The 22,239-nt window shown below is 53.1% G+C and overlaps 1 protein-coding gene across 2 annotated transcripts in view; it reads right to left on the bottom strand.

Moving 5' to 3' along the window:
- Positions 1-18,894: 18,894 nt before the first annotated feature.
- Positions 18,895-22,239, bottom strand: part of SNX9 (sorting nexin 9) — a 104,959-nt gene continuing 101,614 nt past the window's right edge. Inside the window, exon 18 of one of the 2 annotated variants that reach the window (XM_046005522.1) lies at positions 18,895-21,729. In XM_046005522.1, coding sequence (XP_045861478.1) covers positions 21,715-21,729 — 15 coding nt within the window. In that variant the 3' untranslated portion in view covers positions 18,895-21,714. The remainder of the gene's footprint in view (positions 21,730-22,239) is intronic. The other variant, XM_046005521.1, reaches the window with a different exon arrangement.

The raw sequence follows: 22,239 nt of genomic DNA on the forward strand, positions 1-22,239 counted from the left end.
GTCCTTGACTTCAGGGCAGACACTGTGGTTAGCCTGTTTGTATTCACAACATATGGCCCCCCGGCACATATCCCTGCTTCCTCCACTGGAGAGGGGAGTTGGGGGGACGGCTTACCCAGAATGGTGCCTTGGGTGGATTTGAAGGTTTTGTTTCCTTCTCCTGTCACAGGTGTGTATGCACAGCCCCAGAGACCTCCATCAGGCTCCCAAACCAACCGGGCTCTTCTCACCCCAACCTGCTCACCTTGAGAAGGCTCTGGGACGGGCTCTGTCTCCAGAGCATGTTCGGGAAGGAGCAGTCCCCCCCAGTGCTAAAGCGGGACACTGTGATGCCTTTGCAGACATTCATGAAAGACTGGGAATGACCAGATTTTCAATCTGCTGTGGACCACCACCCAGGTGATGAACTGCGGAATAAAGTAAATGTAAACAACTGGCAGAGATTCATATCATGCTTTGGACTTCTGTCCTGTTGCTCACAAATTCAATTATGAAGTGTGGCTGTCCCAGGTAGGATGCTCAGAAGCTGTCCACATAGTTTCTTCCTCTGTGAAATGGAGATATTACCCTCCTGAACAGTGTACCCATGAAGTGATACACAGTACCCTCCGGCCCACTTTTCCTTTCCTTTTAAATTTGAAGCTCGCTTCCTCCAGGAAGCCCTCCTGGAATGATGAGGTCCCAGGAAATAGCGTTTATATGTAGGTACTCAGATTCACAGATGTACATTTCAGCTCTCATGTGCTCATGGGTTGCTTGAGACATGTTTTTATATTTCTTTTCTCTTAGCTCTGTTTCACAACTTAGGGGTAAGATAGGGAGGACCAGAGTTTTAACATTTAACTCTCGCGCTCTTTCGTGCCTTCTCCAGCATCACATCATTGGAAGCTCTGTCCGGCGCCACGCTGTGCGTATTGTAGACACTTGCCCACGGCGAAGACCAGCACCTGAGCTTTACAGCTTATAGAATCTAAGACATGATCAGGGGTAAGATGAACCACGGTTTTAGGAACCGCTAAGAAAGGAGCAATGCTGCCTGCTCGCCTGTGTAAATTGTTGGCCGTGCCCAGACTGCAGCAATGGTACCGTGTTCATCTTAGACTCAGTGAACTATAGTGGCCGCCCGCCCCTCCCATCTCTGACAAGCGGCTGAATGAGCCAGGAGCCTGCTGGGTTTTCAGGTCGCTCCCCTCAGGTTTGGAGTGAGGCAGACAAAGAGCCAGTCTTATGCGCACACTGCCTTGCTGGGCCAGGGGTCCTCCCCAACCCCCCCGCAGGAAATTCATGCTGGCTGTGCAGGGGGGAGGCAAGCAGGACCTGGGGAGTCTGTAGTCCAGCGAACTCTCAAAGCAGAGCGAGAAAGAGGGGAGAGCTTTGGAAGAAATGAACGGCTGTGTCTGTGGAGCCTGATTGCATGAGGGGCGAAAAGGACGGCGAGGAGTCAGAAAGGAAGCCAGTGTTTCGAGAATGGGACAGAGTGGCACCATCGACAGAGACAGGAGAACCAGGGAGCGGGCTGATGGATGTGGTTGGGGTTGAGCTGAGCTTCAGATGAGCAAGGTCGGCCAGTAGAAAAGGCCAGACATGAGCAGTGGAGGTGGGGGGAGGCAGTCTCTGCAGGGGAGTGGAGACGGGCTTCTGAGCCTGGGAGGGACAGAGAAAAGCCCCAAAGCAGCAGCCCGAGAGATTAGAGAAGCCCAAGGAAGGAGGGAGTGGCCAGTGGTTGTAAACCTCAGAAGGGTCTGTATGAAGAGGGATTCAGGGGCGCCTGGATGGCTCATTCGGTTAAGCATCTGACTTTTGATCTCAGGGTCATTTGTCCAAGGCCCGGGGGTGTGGATCCTTCTTAAACCTTAAAAAAAGAATTCAAGATTGAGGACTCAGAAGAGATCCTTGGTTTGATGACCTTCGAGTGCTTAGTTTTATTAGAGGGCTGGGAAAAAGTCAGCTTGCAAAGAACTGAGGAAGAAATGCAGGCAGGAAGGGTAGTGGGCAGGCTCTAGGAGCTCGGGAAACAGACGCGATGCAGCCCAAGGGGGAAGCAGAGGCTTTCTGAGACGGGCCAGGCCTCTGCAGGCAGCAGACAGGAGGAGGGGATTAGAGCCCCTGTGTGGACAGGATGCATATCCCTTCCCTCCAGAGAAGGCCTCCAGGGCAGTGGAATGATGGGCCCTTCGAAGGGAGAGATAGGACAGTAGGAGGGCAGGGTCGAGAAGGAGGCTAAGAGATATCATCCTTTCAAAGACCTGGCCCCGGCTGAACCCCCAATAAGCAAAAATGGGGGTTGGGAATGGGAACTGAGGAAAGCGAGAAAGGCCCAGAACATTTGCTGTGGCACAGTTGTCTCTAGAAGGTGTGTTCCAAGTCCCCTGGGCTTGAGGAGATGTTGGGATCCTAAAGCAACCTCGGCTGGTCTTCTCTTGGGTTCTTTGCCAAAGAGAGAAAGTGTCAGTTCTGTCAGAATGCCTTAAAAGTATATCCAGGGTCTGACCACTGTTAGCTTCCCCGTGGACTCAGGTCGAGCTGCTCTGTTGGCCTCGCCGACCCCCCAGGACCTCCAGAGTGGGGTGGCCCCTGGAGGCGTCCTGAAGGCGTCGGCCAGTCTCTGCCTCAATTTCCTCCGCCCACCTCACCCCCGGTTATGGGCTAAATTGTGTCTCTCCAAATTCACACTCAGCATGTGGCTGTGTTTAGGGTCAGGCCCTATAAAGAGGCAATTGGGCTGAAATGAGGTCATGCGGACGGACCCTAATCCAATCTGTGTCCCTATAAGAAGCAGAGATCAGGACCCAGACAGGCACAGAGAGAAGACCGTGTGAAGCCCCAGAGAGAAGACGGCTGATCGCCTACAGACCAAGGGAAGAGGCCTTCGGAGACCCCGACTTGCCAGCGCTGTGTTCTCTGACCTCCAGCCTCAGGAACTGTGGGAAATAAACTTCTGCCGTTGAAGCCCGCCGTCTGGGGAACTCTGTCCGCGTGGCCTGGAGCCGACTAGGGCGCCGCCTCCTGTCTGCTTCCCGCTCCAAGTTTCTCCTTTGCACGCTGCCCTCTCCGACAGAAGAAATCCTTTGTTTCCTTGTTCCTTCATCGCGCTCCTCCCGCTGTGTTCTGAGCTCGCCGAGCAGGAATGCTGATTCCTGGTGGCAGCCAGAGAGCCTGCCCACTGAATGAATGAGTCCTCTTAGTTCCATCTCGTCCCGTGAGAGCGGAGGTGTCACAGCTTCTGCGGTCACCCGTGGCAGTGATTCTGACCCCGGCTGATGAATGTAGGGAACAGATATTTCCTGAGCACCTGCTGTGTGCCCAGGATTGTTCTAGACACTGGAGAAACAGCAGCACGCAAAACAGAGGAAAGTCCCTGCCACAGAGGAGACGTCACACGAACAAAATCCACTAACATGGTAGGTGGTCATAGTGCTGGGGGGGGACAGGAGAATGCTGGGGGGGGACAATTTTAAACAGGGGTCAGGGAGGGCCTCATGGAGAAGTGACGTCTGAGTTCGGAACTGAAGCAATGGGGGGAATGAGCCCCGTGGGTGTCTCAGGGAAGGGCATTTCTGGTGCCGGGAACAGCCAGTGCAAATCCCTGAGGAGGGCGTGCCTGGACAGGGGGAGCTGGAGGAGACGTGAGCCCCGGCGACACTGACTTTTGCTCTGAGAGATGGGAGCAGATCCGAGACGTGCTCAGATGTGGTTTTCATCAGACCGTCCCAAGGTCTGGGATACTGAAACCTGAGTGCAGGGCAGAGGGAGGGAGAGCAGGGAGCAGAGAGGGAGGCTGCTGTGGCCAGAGTGCCACAGGGAGGGTGGGAGGGGGGTGGAGAGAAACGGTCCTATTCTGCGTAGGCTTTTGAGGGGTGCGCCAATGGGTTTTGCTGTTAGAGCAGATAAGAATATGGGGAAGACAGGAGTTTGGACAACCCCACGCTTTTGGCCAGAGCAAGGGGAAGGACGGCATGGGCGTCTGATGGAGGCGGCGCAGGGAGAAGCAGGTGGCTGGGTCACGTGTTTGGGGTGCCTCGTTCACACGCAGGTGGCGGTGTCCCACGGGCGGTGGGCTACGCAGTCCTGTAGTCCGGGGGCGGGGCTGGGCGGAGATGGAAATACAGAGGCTATGGGCCTCCAGACGGCATTTGAAGCCTGAGCCCTGGGTGAGTTTGCCGGGGCTGGGTGCCGGCCTGGGTGGGGGGATGCCCGCGAGGTGGGAGGGCACCCAGCAGGGACAGGGTCCTGGAGTCCCAGGGAAGGAAGCATCTCAAGGAGCAGACGGCAAAGGCTGCAACAGGTCTGGTAGGACAATGACCGGTCTTTGCGGTCCCGTGGGGTGCTGGTCATGGCCGGCCCGATGGGAGCACTTGCCGAACACAGATCGAGCGACGGTGGTTCTTCTTTACATCTTGATTCTGCCCGCTTCACCCTCGGTGTGCCTGAAGGTTCAGTTACCGACTTCAGAGGATGAAAAGCATACGGGAAACTCCTAGGCAGTGACTCTGAACCCCCTGAGCTTCCCTGGCGAAACCTCCAGGCTCCTGCGGCTGCTCCTCGTGCCTCCTGGTCTCCATCACCCGCTCCGGTCACACTCATTGCTCTCCTGGGCTGGCTTCCAGGCCCCCCACTCCTGGAAGCCCGGTGAACACGCCGGACACACTTCTCCGAGGCTCCGGCTGGCGTGGAGCGCTATCAAGGGGAAGACGGGACTCGGCTGAGTGTGGTCGCAGGGATTGTCTGCGCTCTGTGCGGTCTGTAGCCCCGGGGCGGGGGTGCGAGATAGCGAAGCTTGAGCAGATTCTGACTCGTGGCTGGGGTGTGCGCCTCCCATCAGGAAGCATAAGCCTGGTTTCTCCTCTGTGACACAGCGCCCCCGACCCTCCAAACTGCAACCCTTGTCAACGGTTCGGTTCTATTCTCTCATTCCTTCTCATTTGTAGCCACGATTCCTCCAGAAATGGGAAATTCCCATCAACTCTGTGTTACCCAGTTACCCACTCTGCCAACACAACAGGCAGAGCGGGATGCTTTTCCTTTGTTTACCAGCGTTCAACTAACTCATGACCATGAAATCCTCCACTGACACCAATTCGTTCGTCTTCCCGCATTCATCGTTCCTGCCCTTTGTGGTTTTATCCTCAGTGATACTCAGAAAGTTCCTTCCTTGGCCAGCTTCCCTTCCTCAGCCGATGCATGACCCTTCCGAGAGCTCTGACCCCGCGATCTCAGGGGCCACGTCTCCCTGCCCTTCCCCTTGCAAGCAGTCACTCGGAGTCCTTCATGTGTCTGGGCTTTCCTGTGCTGCCTTCCCAGACAAAATCACATAGGATTCAAAGGCAGCTCTGCAGCCTGATGGCCGGGGTAGGAAGCCTGGATCTACCCTTTCTCCTCTGGGCCGTCTTGAGCAATTTGCTTACCTGCCTGGGGCTTCACATGCCTCAGCTTTTGGGTGGGTTTATGAGAAGGAAGATGCATGGAAAGGGTCTGCGACAGTGCTGGAACGGAGGGGGCCCTAGGGACGTGTGAGCCGTCACTCCGAGCATCCCCCCGTCCGCCGGCCCGCTGCTCCGCAAAGCGAGGGCTGCATCTGTACGGCTGCCGTTGCACACCCAGTGCCCCGCGTTCCAGGGGTCCTTGTTGAGCGAAGAAATGAGACCTCGCTGGGCTCTCAGGTCTCCCTGGGAGAGCTGGCCTGGCTCCATTGGCCTTTACGCAGTGGGCTGGGTGTCAGGCAGCCTTCATAGGAGGGTGGTCGGAAGTTCATGATCATGTTTGAGAAAAAGGAGTAAATGCCTCTGAATCTCACTATCCACACACACCTACACGCACAGGGCTGCACCTACGACCTGAGCTCCAGGGAACCAGGTAGGGGATTGCTTTGCTTTTTCTCACGGTGCCTCTTGAAAAGCCTGGCCTCCCAGGGGACTGTCTCAGAGCATTGGAGGATGCCGGGCAGTGGGCCCAGCCAGCAAAGAGCTCCGCAGATCCAGGTGCGGGTGACTCAGAGGCTCCCACGAGTTTGTGCGCTGCCTGCCCTCTCTGCCCGCAGGCCCTGGGCGGCTTCCTTCCCTCCCGGTCTCCTGCTGAAGGTCAACAACACCTGCTGTTTGGATGGGTTGAAACGAAGCCTGCCTGCGTGGGCGCCTTCGTGGGCGCCTGCGGGCTCTGGGGCCCCGGGGCACTTTCTTCACTTCTGCGGCCAAGACCAAGCCCCGCACACAGGCATAGCAGCTGCCAGTCAGGCCTGAATCCCGCATCATAGCTGAAGACCTACGCAAAGCCCACCGGTCCCGGGTCGGGGCGTGGGGCCAGATGCCACAGCTGCCTGCGTGCTGCGCGGCAGCCCCATTCCACACTCAGGGGGCACCTCCGGGGGCAGACGATTATCTGGACTGGGTTCCGGCGGCTCAGGGGTTGTCAGCTCAAGTGGTTCTGACAGCGACCGTCTTTCTCTCTCCCGCACCCCTCCTATGCCCTGCGGTAGAGCCAGGCAGATAGCTGGGGGGCAGGGGCCGGGGGAGGAAGAGGGCAGGGCCACATTCCCGCTCAGGAGGAGGCTCAGGCCTCTGGAATGTGCTCCCACCTCAGCCGGTTTCCGCTGCCTCCTTGACCCTCCTCCGAAATACCTCTTTTCCCAGGGGGTTCCATGATCCAGAGACAGAGAAATGCCACAAGGGGTTTTATAATAAGGTCTGCACATCGTCACTCCAGAGAGCAGGGGGACGAGTTTTAATTCAATCCTCAGAAGACTTTTCTAGCAATGAGGGGTCAAAAAAGAAGAAAAAGGCTGCCCTGTGTCGAAGTAAGTTCCCCATTTCTGGAGGAACGCAGGGTGGGAGGCTGGGTGATGCCCCCTCCTGTGGGTGTGTAAGAAAGGAAACACTTTTCTTTTCTTTTCTTTTTTTTAAAGATTTTATTTATTTATTTGACAGACAGAGATCACAAGTAGGCAGAGAGAGAGAGAGAGGAGGAAGCAGGCTCCCTGCCGAGCAGAGAGCCTGATGCAGGGCTCGATCCCAGGACCCTGGGATCATGACCTGAGCCGAAGACAGAGGCTTTAACCCACTGAGCCACCCAGGCACCCCGAAAATCTTGTTCTTTTAACGCTTTGTTAACCGAAACTCACCCCCGCTCCCCGCCTGCCCTGAGCCAGCAAGACTGTCCTTGGCCATGACTGACTCCACGACAAGGATGGACTTGACCTTCACGGCCCACCTGCACGTGCCCACCCACCTTTGCCCCACGTTCTCCTTGGATAAACCTGGAAGTACTTTTAGGACTTCAGAGACTTTGAGATGCTAGTCCAGATCTGGTTGTCTCCCACCCCTACCTGGTTGCATCTCCTTTTCTTCAGAGTGGGGCAAGTCAGTCTCCTAAGTGTCTTACAGCCCTCAGGCTAGATCAACCAACCAGAGCTGAGACATCATTGACAGAGAACTCACCGTCTCTGCTGAGTAACAGAGATGAAACAGAAGCTGCTTTTTTTTTTTTTTTTTAAGATTTTATTTATTTATTTGACAGACAGAGATCACAAGCAGGCAGAGAGAGAGGAGCAAGCAGGCTCCATGCTGAGCAGAGAGTCCGATGCGGGGCTCGATCCCAGGACCCTGGGATCATGACCTGAGCCGAAGGCAGAGGCTTTAACCCACTGAGCCACCCAGGCACCCCAAGGAAACACTTTCTGGATGTGTGTATTTTTCTGCATGTTTGAAAACTTCCAGAATATAAAGTTGTAATGGAATTAAAAATAAAATAAAAAATTTAAAAAGATAAATTATATAAATAAAGTATGCATCTACAACCATGCTAGTTTTCTGTATGTTTAGAAGTTACTGAAATAGAAATTCTCATTTTTCAGATTTATTTGTTTGAGAGAGCAAGTGGGAGCAGGGGAAGGAGCAGAGGGAGAGGGAGAAGCAGACTCCCTGCTGAGCAGCGAGCCGAACATGGGGCTCGATCTTGGGACCCTGACATCGCGACCTAGGCTGAAACCAAGTGTCAGACACTTAACCCACTGAGCCACCCAGGTGCCCCCAAATATAAATTCTCTTTTTTTCTTTTAAGATTTTATTTATTTCTTTGACAGACGGGGAGAGCACAAGCAGGCAGAATGGCAGGCAGAGGGAGGGACAAGCAGGCTTCCCTGGGTCAGTCCCAGGACCCTGAGATCACAACCTGAGCTGAAGGTGGACGCTTATCTGACTGAACCACCCAGGTGCCCCAAATTCTTAAAAAGATTTTCTCTTAAATTTTGCTTCATAATACTGTTGGTTTTGAAAAGTACAGTGAAATTCTGGATCATTACATGGTCATTCCCTTCTGTATAAGATTAGTAAAATCTTTCAGTAATAACATATTGTAGAAGGTGTACCAGGAGTACTTTGGAAGGCTTTGGCTGGAAGCAATAGAAAACTCAACTCTGAAAGTCTCAGATGAACCAGGACTCTCAAGCTAGGTCATCTAGAGGGAAGGTAGCAGCTCTTTCTTTCCGCACCATAATTCCTAGTGAGGTAGGGAAGCCGAAGGGACTCCATGTTAGGAAGGCTCCATCTTTGCTGTTTTCCCATGAGGCCCTATTTTCTCGTGTTCTAGATGTATATTTTTAAAGATTTTAGGGCACCTGGGTAGCTCAGTTGTTAGGCGTCTGCCTTCAGCTTAGGTCATGATCCCAGGGTCCTGGGATCAAGCCCCATGTCGAGAAGCCCATTTCTCCCTCCACCCCTCCCCAACCCCATGTTCATATTCTCGCTCTGTCTCTGTCAAATAAATATATAAAATCTTTTAAAAACAAAAAGATTTTATATATTTATTTGCGAAAGAGTGGGAGAGCATACAAGCAGAGGGAGAGACAGAGAAAGAGGGAGAAACAGATTTCCCGCTGAACAGGGAGCCCGATGTGGGGCTTGATCCCAGGATCCTGGGATCATGACCTGAGCCAAAGGCAGATGCTTAACTGACTGAGCCACCCAGGCACCCCCTATATTTCTGACTGAGAACCTAAGAAGCTATGTTCCCGCTCCAATAGGGAAGCACGTTTTTGTCCTAGGCACCCAATACTTCATCACGTCTAAGAAGAGCCGGATCCCAAACCTGTTCCAGAACATTAGCTTTGAACAAACTTCGGCCCACACTGGAATCAATACCCCCACCTTCCATTATTTATAAAATAACATCTATTACTCAGTCATTCACCTTTGGTCAGACCCTATCATGGATTTCTGAAGGAACATGTATCCTAGAACCCTTTTCCAATATAAGCCCCTAGCCCCAAATAACAAAGAGACTCATTTTCTTATCCTCTCCAAGTCTCCCAGACACTCTGTCTGCTATTTTATATCTGTTACTTATGCTAGTCAATAAACTCTGCTTTCACTTTCTCGGCTTGCATTTGATTTCTATCCTGCACAAAACTGAGGACCTTCTTTGCTGGTCCTGCTGGGCCCTTTCTGGGTCCTCAGACCCAACCTACTACCTCATTAGCATGTTGGTTTGTTGTCCTCATGATCACAAAATGGCTGCTTCAGCTCCAGCCATCACACTGATGTTCAAAGTAGAAAGAAGAAAGGAATCTAAAGCAGCTCTGTCTCTTTTGTAAGAAAAAGGCAAAAGGCTTTCTCCAGAAGCTCCCAACAAATTTCCACTGAAGTTTTCTTGGCCAGAACTGTGTCACATGCCTGGCATTAGCTACAACCGGGACTTCTCACAACTCTTTGGTTGAGATGGACAAGACAGAAAAAGGAATGGGAAAGAATGGGTTTGTGGTTGGCTGACCAACAGTTTCTCCTGTGTCTAGAACAGCCAGCATAAGATAATCTCTCTTGCTGTTTTTGTGGCATAAGGCTTAGTGCTGCCTTAGAAACAGTTATGTTATTTTAATTTTTTCCATATGTCATTTCTTTCCTCCCAAAGCAATCATGAAGTGGAAAGGACAGGAATGATTTCTGATTTGCTACAAGACACTGAAGCCCTGAGAGGACTTGCTATTAGACGCCAGCTCTCTGGACCTTCTCATCCTGTGTATTTTTTCTGTTGGCTACACGGTCTCTGATTTCATATTTTCTCTCTTTGAGAAAACTTGGTTTTTCCACGGTGCTGCTGATGAATTCGGCAGGCCAGAGTGTTTGTCCTCTTTTGCTGAGGAAGGCACGGATCATGGGTATTTTCTGCACAGCTCTAGAAGCAGGAGGTCACCTTGTTATGTACTCACAGACGTGTCCCTGCAGGGAGCATGCAAGACAAAGCGGACCACAACTGAATAAACACGACAGCCTTTCTCAGATCAACCTTTGTCACTGTTTAAACCACAAAACTGAACACAAATCCACGTAAGCTGGAAGAAAAATGAGAACTAAGAAAGGATCTGTCACAGCTCCGTGAGCAAGACAGAAAGTAAAAGGGAACTGTGACCTCAGGTCACTTAGCTCCTATCCCTCTTAGGTCCTTATTTCTAGAGTTTCCTAAAGGATTCCTTGTAAAAAGAGGTATTCTGCTTGTTTCTCACTAAGGACATGGCCTTTGAAAAAAAAATTATTTATTTATTTATTTATTGGAGAGAGAGACAGAGAGCATGCGCACATGAGTGGGAGCAGAGGGAGAGTGAGAGAATCTCAAGCAGACTCCATGCTGAGCGCAGAGCCTGATACGGGGCTCGATCCCACGACCCTGAGATCATGACCTGAACCAAAACCAAGAGTCAGATGCTCAGCCCACTGTGCCCCTCAGAAGCCCCAAGACATGGCTTTTGACCTATAAGAACGCCCCAGAGTTTGTGCTTCTAAGCCTACTTACATTAGAAATTAGTGGTGACTTTGCATCTGGGTCCCTGAAGGCCGAGCACAGTGTCTGCGGTCAGAGAACCGTCTCCAAGCTCTGCCCGCTTCCGTCCAGCCCACCTCCTGGGCCTGCACGGATTTATTTAGACAATTTCAGGGACTAAGATAACCAGGGTCTTTCACTCTCTTTACTGCCCTCTCTTTCCCTCCTCTCTGCCATAACTTTCCCTCTTCTTTCCAAAACCCATCCTACAAAAATCTCACACCCTGCTCCGAGCCACACAGGGCCGCTGGCTCTGAAGTAGAACGAGCCTCCCCTTTCTCCTCTGGGCTCAGCTCCTTCCCCGTCCGCCCCTCCTTTGGCCAAAAGTGGAGAGCAGATCTTCGTTCTGCCGTCTGTGACCTCTTACCATGAGGTTCTGGGCGTCTGGAGACCCGGTGCTCTCACAGTGACCCCACGGACTGAAATACTGGGTCTCGCTCAGACAGCTGACCGGGGGAACCTGCTGGAAGCTTTGAGAGCCAAGAGGGAACTACGTCCTGTCCACTTGCGAGGTGACGCATCTCTCTCTCGCCACAGCACTCCGTCCGTCCGTGTGTTGTAAGGAAAGGGAAGGAGGAAGGAGACCAGGATGTGGTGGACGAAATGTGAGCTGGACTCTGTCTGGAGAGCAGCAGCTCTGAATCCTGAGCCGAGTCACCCGTCCCTTTCAAAAGATAATGCAAGGTATAAAGCCCTTTCCCAGAAATGTTAGAATCAGTGGGGGCTCCCCATCTGAGAAAAATGCAAGACATGCGCACGGATAGGATCCGTATAATTGTCTGTGGTTCCGGAAGGGGTTTTTGGCCGCCTCCTGTTTGACCTCAAACTTTCCAGCTGGTCTCTCCGCTCAGACAGAATATCCTATCTGTGGGCGAACCTGCCCCGTGATGGGAACCGAAACCCACCCCCGCTCCCTGCCCCAAGCAACGCGGCCTGCCCTGAGCCAGCAAGACTGTCCTTGGCCATGACTGACTCCACTGACTCCATGGACTTGACCTTCACAGCCCACCTGCACGCGCCCACCCACCTTTGCCCCACGTTCTCCTTGGATAAACCTGGAAGTGCTTTCAGGACTTCAGAGACTGTCTTTGAGATGCTAGTTCGCTGTCTTCCCGGCTCTGGCCTCACTGGAGTAAATCCCTTTCCTGTTCCACGACCCACTTGTTTCTCCGCCTTTGGGTTTTGTCTGCGGCGAGTGGCCGACCCTGGTCTGTCTGGGACCCCTGCACCCCTGCACCCCAGCTACAACTCACTGATACACACACCTGATATTGCGTGAACCACAAGGCCAAGAATTCCTATTTTAGAAGCAAGTTACAAAAAGCTGTTCACACAAGTGCCTCTAAAGATGGTGGGAAGTAGATCTCCCCCCCCCCAAGACTTTATTTACTTGACACAGAGACACAGTGAAAGAGGGAACAAGAGCACTGGGAGTGGGAGAGGGAGAAGCAGGCTTCCTGCTGAGCAGGGAGCCTGATGTGGGGCTTGATCCCGGGACCCTGGGATCATGATCTGAGCGGAAGGCAGACGCTTAAGACTGAGCCACCCAGGCGCCCTGGTGGGAAGTAAATGTTAACTACAAAGACATTTCCAAGGTACAAAAAAAAAAAAATGCAGTTAATGTTATCCAGAAGAAGAAGGTCAAGAAAAGAGGGCTCCTCAAGAAAAACCTTAATTCCCTGGGGACGGGAGGTTTGCAGACAAGAGCAAGGAAAAAGGTTACTTAGTTTAAAACTGAGCCCAGGGGCACCTGGGTGGCTCAGTCAGTTGGGTGTTTGCCTTCGGCTTGGGTCCTGATCTCAGTGTCCTAGGATGGAGCCCTGCATTGGGTTCCCTGCTAGGTGGGGAGGCTGCCTCTCCCTCTGCCCCTCCCCTCGCTCATGGGCTCTCTCTCAAATACATAAATAAAACCTTAAAAAAATGAAAGTTAGGGGCACCTGGGTGGCTCAGTGGGTTAAAGCCTCTGCCTTTGGCTCGTGTCATGATCTTAGGGTCCTGGGATCGAGCCCCGTGTCGGGCTCTCTGCTCAGTGGGGAGCCTGCTCCCCCCCCCACCGCCTGCCTCTCTGCCTTGTGATCTGTCAAATAAATAAATAAAAATTAAAAAAAAAAGAAAATTAAGAGAAAAATTAAACTAAGCCCTGCCAAAGCATTCATGCAGCTATTTTGATTTTTGTTCAACTTTATGCTTTTAAGTGGTTTCGCAGGGACAGCTGGAACCCGCTTCAAAGTAGAAGAGATCGTGAGGGGTGTGCGTGCCAAGTGCTCTCTGTGAGCGGGAAAGCTACCCGGGCCTTAGATTTTAAAAATAAACAAGATACTTTCCACTTTTAGCAACGGTGGCGGACTAGAGGCCAGCTACCCCTCCTTAAATGAAGAGAAAAACGGAGAGAATACGCAAGAAATGGGTTCAGACATTAGACACCAGGCGGTGCAGGACTTTGATCCCTGAGAGCAGAGGAAGGAGCAGGGTGAGCCCCTGTTGGCCCCGAGTTCCTGCCTGAACACGGATGCCAGGCCCGGAACGGGGAGGGGGAGACTGGATTGAGTTTTGTGGCCTCGCCCAGTTGAGGAGCCAGAGAATCTGCGTTCGGTGGGGGGTGGCGCCCAGGGCGCCAGGATGGGAAGGGTAGAGTGAGGAGAGGATTCGACAGAGACGGGGGTGGTTTGGGGGGGCTGCCCGTGTGCGGCCCCCAGAAAGCCACAACTGGCCATGGAGGGTGGCCCGCGTCCATGCGCGGAGACTGTGCGGACCGTGACACCGTCGCCAGGCCCGCTTGTCCCTCGGCTGCTCCCCCATTCATGCGCGTGCGCCTTCTCCCTCTCTGATACAAAGTAACATCTTAAAAAAAAAAAGGTAACACAGAAGGTAGGAAGGTGACGACCCAGACTCGCCGTCAGTCTGTGGGCCCGGAGCTGAGACGAGGCCCCCGTCCCGGCCGGGTCAGCTCGCGGCCCGTCGTGTTTGCTATGTTCAAGCCACGAAGGAAGGATCTCGGTTCTGTTCCGCGACCGATGGGGCAGAACCTCCTGGGGCCGCTGCCTTTTTTAAGTGACCGGTGTCTGAAGGGTCTGCTGGCTGCGAACCCCTCCCTTCGCAAAGGGACCGAGTCAGTCCGGGCCGCGCAGGCCTCCTCTGCTTCTGCTCCTTCTCGGCTGTGGGGCGTCGCCAGCGGGCGCCGGTCTCCGTGATCTGTGGGAGCTGCGGGCCTTTGCGGCCTCTGTCATTGCTGGACACAGGGCCCTGCCTGACCCGAGTGACTCTGGCTTGTTCTTGGCAGTATCCGGCCTGCTGGCTGTCCCTTCTGTGGACCGTGGCTCTCGTGCCTGACACGTGGCCTCTCCCCGAGGTCCGGGTGAGTCCATGATCCTAAGAGCCCACGTGTGTTAGGTAGTGAACTGATGGCTCCGTACGTGTGACTCTAGGGACACCCCATCCCTAACTTTTCCAGTATTGACCTCGCTTTCGTTCTCGTCTTCACTGGACAATTGTTTCTATTCTGATGACTAAGAAACAAAATAGAAAACCGCTCTTGATATCTGACTGCCAAAAATATACGGGTGCCAGAGAATGGAATCAATTACAAAGATTCCCCGAAGCAGGCAAATCCGGGGAGAGAAGCGGGCGAGCGCGCCCGCTCACCCCGGGAATGGGAGGTGAGCAGGTGCGGCGGCCGTCAGGCTGGGGGGTGGCTCCAGGACGGAACGGCCTCCCTCCGGGCCTGTCACAGGCTTCAGCTTGGCCTTCCAGCCAGACTACGTCCCATGACCCTGGACTGAACGTCCAGACAGTAAACCCAAAGGGCCTCAGCCAATGTGGATGCCCCCCGGGGGGACCGTGGTGTTGCGGGTGCAGCTGGGAAGACACAGGTGGGCACACGCACAAGCCTTGGGGAGAAGCGGTCTCCCTCCCTGTAACTCAGCCAACACCAACTCTGGGAAGTGGGAAGGTTCTGGAGCTCCGCCGGCATTCGTGAAGCATCAGGGTTTGCCAAGGCAAAGGGAATCAGGGAATGCACTCAGATGTGGAAGGGGCCAGAGAGGCCTGAAGCAGAGGGGTGCCCCTCCTGGACTCGGACGCCCCCGTGTGTGAGAGCAGGCAGTGACTATTCTAGAAGACAGCGTGGGCAGCCATGCCCCACCTCATTACTGCTATGGAGTGAGTTCGTGCTTACTGACCACTTTGAGATCAGGAAGGTTTGGAGCAGAAAGAGGGTGTCCCGACACTCAGCCTGGGTGGCACCTGCTCGGAGGCCCCCCCTTTATCTCCTGCTCGGTGACAGGTGTCTGGAGCGGCTGGTGCAACTGGCGGCCAGGTCCTGCTTCTGAACCGGCAGGGCTGACAGGTGATGAGAGAAGGTTCTGGGACACATCCCACTCTGCCCTGAAGCCCACTGGGACTGTGTCCAGAGGGGTCCCTTGGGGTGGCTGTCCCAGAGAAGTGCTATCCCCAGCTGCAGCCAGGAGGCCGTGGTCCTCGGGCCCCCAGCCTGCTCCTAAGTGACTCACGGAGACTCCCAGAGGCGGGAGGGGCTCTGGGACAAGCCCACGCTCGTCTTGGCACTCTGCAAGGAGGGGACCGAGGGCAGAGAACCTGCGAGTCTTGTTCAAGGTGACAGACGCTGCTGTCAGACTTGATGCTCCACCTCACAATTCAGGTGTCTTTATGCTACGGAAGGTTCCTCCAGGGGAAGGCCGGTCCTCACACTTTGGGGGGCTCCTCGGTGCGGGGGCTGAGCCCAACAGCGTGCGCTGAGGTCTGTGCGGTGTAGAGGGAGTCTGCCCAGCGCTCGGCTCTGCTCCCTGTTCCCACCGCTGCGGTTTTAGCCTCACTGCATCTCCTGCTGCCTCTGTTCCCCATCACCCTGGGCTCTTTCATATTTTACCGACGACCACGTGCATTTATTGAGCACCTTCTGTATGGACCTGGCACCATCTATTGGCCCCCAGGCAAAGAGCAATTGTCTGTTTGCTTTATATGTTTTTTAAAAGATTTATTTATTTGGGAGAGGGAGAGGATGCATCTGAGTTGGGGAGAGGGGCCGGGGGAGAGAGCCTTCAAGCAGACTCTCTGCTGAGCACAGAGCCCAACTTGGGGCTCAAACCCACCACCCATGAGATCATGACCTGAGCTGAAACCAAGACTCAGACGTTTAACCGGCTGAGCCCCCAGGTGCCCCTTGTCTGTTTGCTTTAAAGTAGGGCTTCCCCGTTTGGGTACTCTGGACATCCTGGGTGGATAATTTTTTATGGTGAGGGCTGTTCTCTACATTGGAGGACGTTTCAGGCCTCTCGAACTTCTACCCACCAAACCAGAGGACCAGCCTCAGGAAATGCATTCCGGAGGCACCGTGACCTCCAGCTGGGAAGCCCTGCAGGACAGCCGAGGGGGCTGTGTCCCCGCTCCCCGCCACACGCTGTGACGTCACTATATCCCCAGGGAGGAGCACATGACTCCGGCGTGCTGGTAAACTTAACATGACTTTCAGGAAGTCAGTGGCTTTTCTCCAGAATGAATGACTCACCACCAACCCCACTGCCCAGGCTTCCCCGACTCTGCTCCAGGCGCTCCCTCTGCAGTGGAACTCCCCAGAACACTACCTTCCCCATCTTCAAGCCGCTGGTCTGGCCCGGCCCAAACGACACATCCTACGGGTCTCTCTCTCCACCCCCAGAGCTCTGCAAATCCCACAGATTTTGCTTCCTTCAATCTTTTGTTTTGGTGTAAGGTGTGGCTCGGACTTCCACCTCTGGACCTTTGAACTACTGTTGACAGCGAGGCTGAACAGTCTTCTCCCCAGAGGTTCCACGGCCTTTAGACAAACTGGCTCATCGTCCCCTGCTCCGTCTGGGCCCTTCGCCTGCTGCAAGAGAGGCGTGTGTGGACGGCCTTGGCAAGGAGACCGACCCCATTCTTCCACCGTGCCTTTACCTCTCCTCTCCAAATACTGATTTTTACAGGGTCGAGATTTGGAAAGATTATAAATTATTCTCTAGTTATAGCTCTTCTGTGATAAAGGTTGGTACAAATAAAAATAAAAAAATCAACATATCCTGGGGTGCCTGGGTGGCTCAGTGGGTTAAGCCTCTACCTTCGGCTCAGGTCATGATCTTAGGGTCCTGGGATCGAGCCCCACATCAGGCTCTCTGCTCAGCACGGAGCCTGCTTCCTCCCTTTTCTCTGCCTGCCTCTCTGCCTACTTGTAATCTCTCTCTGTGTCAAATAAATAAATAAAATTTAAAAAAAAATCAACATATCCTATAGGAACCACAAAATCCACACCAGGTCATTAAAATTTTGCCACTTGAAGGGGCATTTTCCAAGCATCAGCGTTGTAGTGGGTAATTTTTTCACTTTCAAATTCCCGTTACGTCCGCTGGCTCACGGTCAGCTACCATTTTTCTGAGTATCTCCTGCCATCCTTCTTCCTTAGATTCCTTTTTCATTTTCCTGGCCCCTTCCTCAGACCAAAAGGGCCACAGGGTGTTCAGATACTTGGTGCGAGGCCCACAACAAGAGACGGCTTCCCCGCAGGTCCAGGCCGCCGACACAGGCTGCTCTGCTCCCAGGCTGGGGCCGTAGGATCCAGCGCCGCCAGCGGCACCCGGAATGTCAGAGCCCTCAGGGATGCCGTCTGGAGCCTTCGGCAGGGCCCTAGAGGTGAGCAATAAAGCAAGCCCCTAGGATTTTGGAGCCAAGCCTTGTTATCACCCATCGATAATGATTCCCCTGGTGAGAAACAGCTCTGGGTTTGCTACTGGGCCTCAGTAGACCAAACGCCTACCCACGGGCCCCCAAGCTACCCATCGTGCTGGAACTGCCATCGTGAACTGGGTGCGATCTGTCCCACTGGCCGTGAAGTTGGGCACGCAGGGCAGCACCCCATCAGCAAAGGGAAGTGGAACGTATGTGAACAGGCCCTACGGGGACAAGTGGCCCCCATGCCCACGGTCCCCACTCCTGCTACACCATCTTCCCTCTCCCAGCCTGGTCTATGGCTGCTTGGGGAGTTGTCGAAGGTCAGCCGACCGACGAAGAGAAGACTCAGGCCTGGTTTACAGATGGTTCTGCATGGGATGTAGACGCCACCTAAGAGCAGACCCCTACGGCACCATCTTCCCGGGACACCCCTGAAGGACACGGTGAAGGGACAGCCTCCCCGTGGCCAGAATGTCGAGCAGTGCGCCCGGCTGCTCACGCAGCTCGGAAGCATAGACGGCCTCATGGGTGACTGATTACCTGTCCATTCTTGGGCTGTGGCCATGGTCGGGCTGATGGACGGCAGATACCTGAAAGGAACAGGACTGGAGAACTGGTGAGAAGACACTTGGGGAAGAGGAATGTGGACAGACCTGTCCCCAAAAATGAAGATCTCTGCGTCCCAAAAATGCCCGTGAAAGATGGCCTCAGCAGAAGAGGATTTTAATCTTCAAGTGGCTAGGATGACCCAGTCCGTGGAGACCAGTAAACCTCGTTCCCCAGCCACGCCGGTCACGTCCCAGTGGGCTCCTGAACAAAGTGCCACGGTGACAGGGACCGAGGTTATGCGTGGGCTCGGCAACGTCCACTTCGCTCACCAAGGTGAACCGGGCCATGGCCACTGCTGAATGCCCAATGAGAGGATTTTAACGGTCATATTTTCTTATTTTGTTTGAATACCGTGTGCATGTGTGTAGAGCAAGTATTCGATTTCTTTCCCCTCTTATTCTCTTATCTTGTGACATGAGATTTTTACACCACAGAATTAGGTTACAGCACATGGAGACGAGCCAACATCTCTCTCTCTCTCTCTCTCTCACACACACACACACACACACACACACACACACACACACCCCCGTCGGCTGCTTCTCTACGGATCACTAATATGCTCGACATCAGGATCTGTCGCTTACAGCGCTTTGGTGATGAAGACGTGCTTCTAAGCCTGGTGACTCTGACTTAAGGAATTAAGTTCTTGATTCATATCAGGAGAATTAGGTTTGGGGGAAAAATTCATTATCTGGACTATTTTTAGGAGCTGCAAGCAAGAAGCAATTATCAAAAAAAAAAAAAAAGGGAAGGAAAAAATAAATCACACAAATACCAAAAAGTGTTTCGAAAAAGTGCTTTCAGAATTTACTGTACAGTCTTTTTTTTCTTTTTTAACAATTTACTTATATGTCGGCTTCTACATGCTCTTACATTTGTGTAAAACATTTATACATATTCTTTACAATTTGTACATATATTAAATGGCTATATCATAAACATTGTTCTATGAGATTTTATAAAAGAAAAATCAAGTAGGGAAAATTACTTATAAAACATTAACAAAACCCGTGATATTAAAGAGCAAGAAATTCTCATACTCATGTTCATCCGATTTCCTCTGCTACTTAGTTTTTGGTTTCGTTTTATTTGTGCTGGCCCAAACCTTCCATCGTCTGTACTGTCTTCACTAGGTCAGGAGAAGGAAAGCAGTGGGGAGAGGTCGTAAGGCAAGTGTGGAGGATGTGCTCACTGGGCTGCGGGGGGGACGGTGCGCGTCTGATGCTCGGGTTTAAAGCTGGCAGTCTGGACGATTAGCTTTCGCTGTGTGCCTCCGTCTGGAGGCCAGTGATCCGAAAAATCCCGTCTCGAGTTTCAGATGCGGTCAGGAAGAGCAACACGCTGTCCTTACAGAGACCAAAAGCTCCAGGGACCGCTGTGCACGACTCAGCCTGGGACTCTTATCCATCCCTAAGCGCTTCCATCTGGGGGGGGCGGAGAGGCCTACCACGCTATGGTTTCCACGTTTTCAGGTAACACCCCCGGCTCGCTCGCCTACCCTCCGAAGTAAGTGGCAAATCACGGCCTCGGAAACAGGTGTCAGTACCTGTGACTCAACAGCTGAAGACACCAATGCGGGGCGAAGCTCTGTGGGGAGCATGTCTGTCCCCCCTGAGCAGCAGCTCCAGCCCTGGGAGCAGAGTCAGAGCCCTGTAGACACGCGCCCACCCCTGTCAATATATTCCTTCTGGCAAGAACCATGCCTTCGCCAGGCCTGGGGAGGAAGCCCCCTCACCCCCGTGGAAGGGGACCGTCAGCAGCGTTCCTGAGGGAAGGGCAGGCAGTGAATGGGATCCTGGGCTTTTGCCACCCTGCACGCTCCGACGGGACACGTGAGCCCCCCCGCCCCCGCCCCGAGCCTCCTGGGAGGGCGCCGGCAGCCCCCAGAGCCCCTCCTGGAAACAGAAGCACAGGAGTCATAAATATGTCAGTGAAAGGCATGTAGAGCTTCCTAAGTAGACAGGAATCCCACAGGACTGAAAAGAGTTATAAAAATATACAAACATATATATTTTTTATTCTGGTATATTTCATATTTTTAAGAAAGCAATTAGTAATTATCTGACATTGGGTAAGACCCAGAAGATCATGACGACGTACAAATTACAATTTTAAGTAAAATATCAGTGGGGGAACCCCTAATTTTCCATTCAAACTTCTGATAACTTTAAGTACTTTCCAAAAATAGAGACAATTTCCATTGTTTTCAGTAATGGATGTGGAATCGAACCAAAGAAGACCATCCCCACGAACCGAGGCATTTAGGTTGGTTAATAAAATAGACGCAGTTTTTTGCAACTCTTTCTTTTTGGTTTTCGGTCTTTCATTCCTTTTTGTTTTTGACGAAGGGGGAAGAAATAAAATTGCATTGCCCAAAGTCAGAAAGAAGCACTTCGGAGTTCTCTTGGCGTTCTGTTGTGTTCTACATAACAGGGAAGCGGCCGAGGGCCTGCCTCAGCTTTTCTGCGATCTGGTGAAGAAACGAGACAACCTTGAGAGACGCCCAGTCCCACCAGGACCCGACAGCATCCTACTCCCACCAGCTCCCACGAGTTAGACACTGCAAACATTTCAAAGGCTTCAAGTGGGCTAAGCTTCAAGTCTCCTCCAGCACCAACAAGCTACGGAGCCCTCCCCAACCCCGGATGGTGCCCCCAGCTTGCAGGAGGCCCCCCTTCTTTCCAGCACAGCCCCCGTCTCTCTCAGGAGCAGCATCTCCAGACCAGGGGTCCGGCAGGAGTGGGTGTCCTACTCGCATGGATTGCCCGGTCTTGTCGGACACCCGTGGACTCCCGGGCCCCCGCTGCCGGGCACGCCTCCCAGACCATTGGCACCCCCATGACAGAGCCGGTGTGGGACTGCAGCCGTGGCTACGGGCCCAGGCCTCCTAGGGAGAACACACGCTCCCCGAGGACACGGATGTCGCGGCTGTTCTTGGAGCCCAAGCATCTGGTCAAAGTGCTTAGTATATACTACGCGCTCAGTACAGGTTTGCTTCACCAAAAAGCATGTGAACTTGGGCATTCAAGCATTGCTTTCTCCTAAAACTGTTACATCCGACAAGGACACTGATTAAATGTCATTGAGTCACAATGTCATTGATAATTAAACCTCACTTGGGCTTGAGATTATCTAACACATCAACATGATCAGAGTTTCAAGAGTTGCCCTTCAAGGCTCTTCTAACGCAGAACAACAACCTGGATTCCAGTACGCGAAGGCAACCGTACGGCAGCGCTAGTTAGCACGGAGAGCTCAGGAACTGCACGCTGGAAGGAACAAGCGTGCTTAAGGGAATTCCTTCTGGAAGCTCAGCTCCCAAACCAGCTGATTCTCACACGTGATTCACACTCTGCGGCAAGCACCTGATCACAACTGCCGTTCAAGGATCTGCGGCTGGAGCCCGACACTTCCTGCACTGTCTCGTCTGAAGAGGACACGGGCACGGACGTGAGTGTGGGGCTGACGCCATTGCCCTCAACACACGCGGAGCAGAGCATGGCGCGAGTGGGACACTGAGTAAGAAGCAAGGCGACCCGCACGGAGTCAATGACACGGTTCGGGAACTTGCCTTCAGCTGCCGGAGTTTCCGCTGACACGCTACCTCTTTGTTCTCTGCACACGCCGGTAAACAACCAAATTACTATGCAGAGCACAAAAGCTTACATTTTAGTGATCGTTCCCTCAATGAAAACATGTGAGGGTTCTCTCCTTCTCGTTCTCTGAGGCTCCTCTGGTGCACAACGAAAGCTCCTTCACGAAGTCTGACCGCGGTGCCGGCCTCCATCCCCGCTGAGGGCCTGCAGAGCCGGGGGCCCTCCTGTCCTGCACTGTCCCCGGGCACAGAGAGGCTGGGGCGTGGGGAACCTCCCTGTAGGACGTCTAGGCGCCTCACAACCAGCATCCACTACCCCTTCCTCCTTAAGAGAAAACTTTTCTAACCCAGTGGGATTCAAAAAGGAAAAGGCAGATATAATTCAAAGGGATCTAAAAAAACCCCTACTCCATAATTAACCTCCTTTGGTTTATTACTTAGGATTAAAAAATGCAGGCAGACTAACTTTATATATGGTCAAAGTTACGTGAGCACGAGTCCTCCGTGTGCGTGCGTGTGTGTGCACGTGC

This window comes from Meles meles, chromosome 5 (assembly GCF_922984935.1).
Source record: "Meles meles chromosome 5, mMelMel3.1 paternal haplotype, whole genome shotgun sequence".
NCBI classification, from domain to species: Eukaryota; Metazoa; Chordata; class Mammalia; order Carnivora; family Mustelidae; genus Meles; species Meles meles.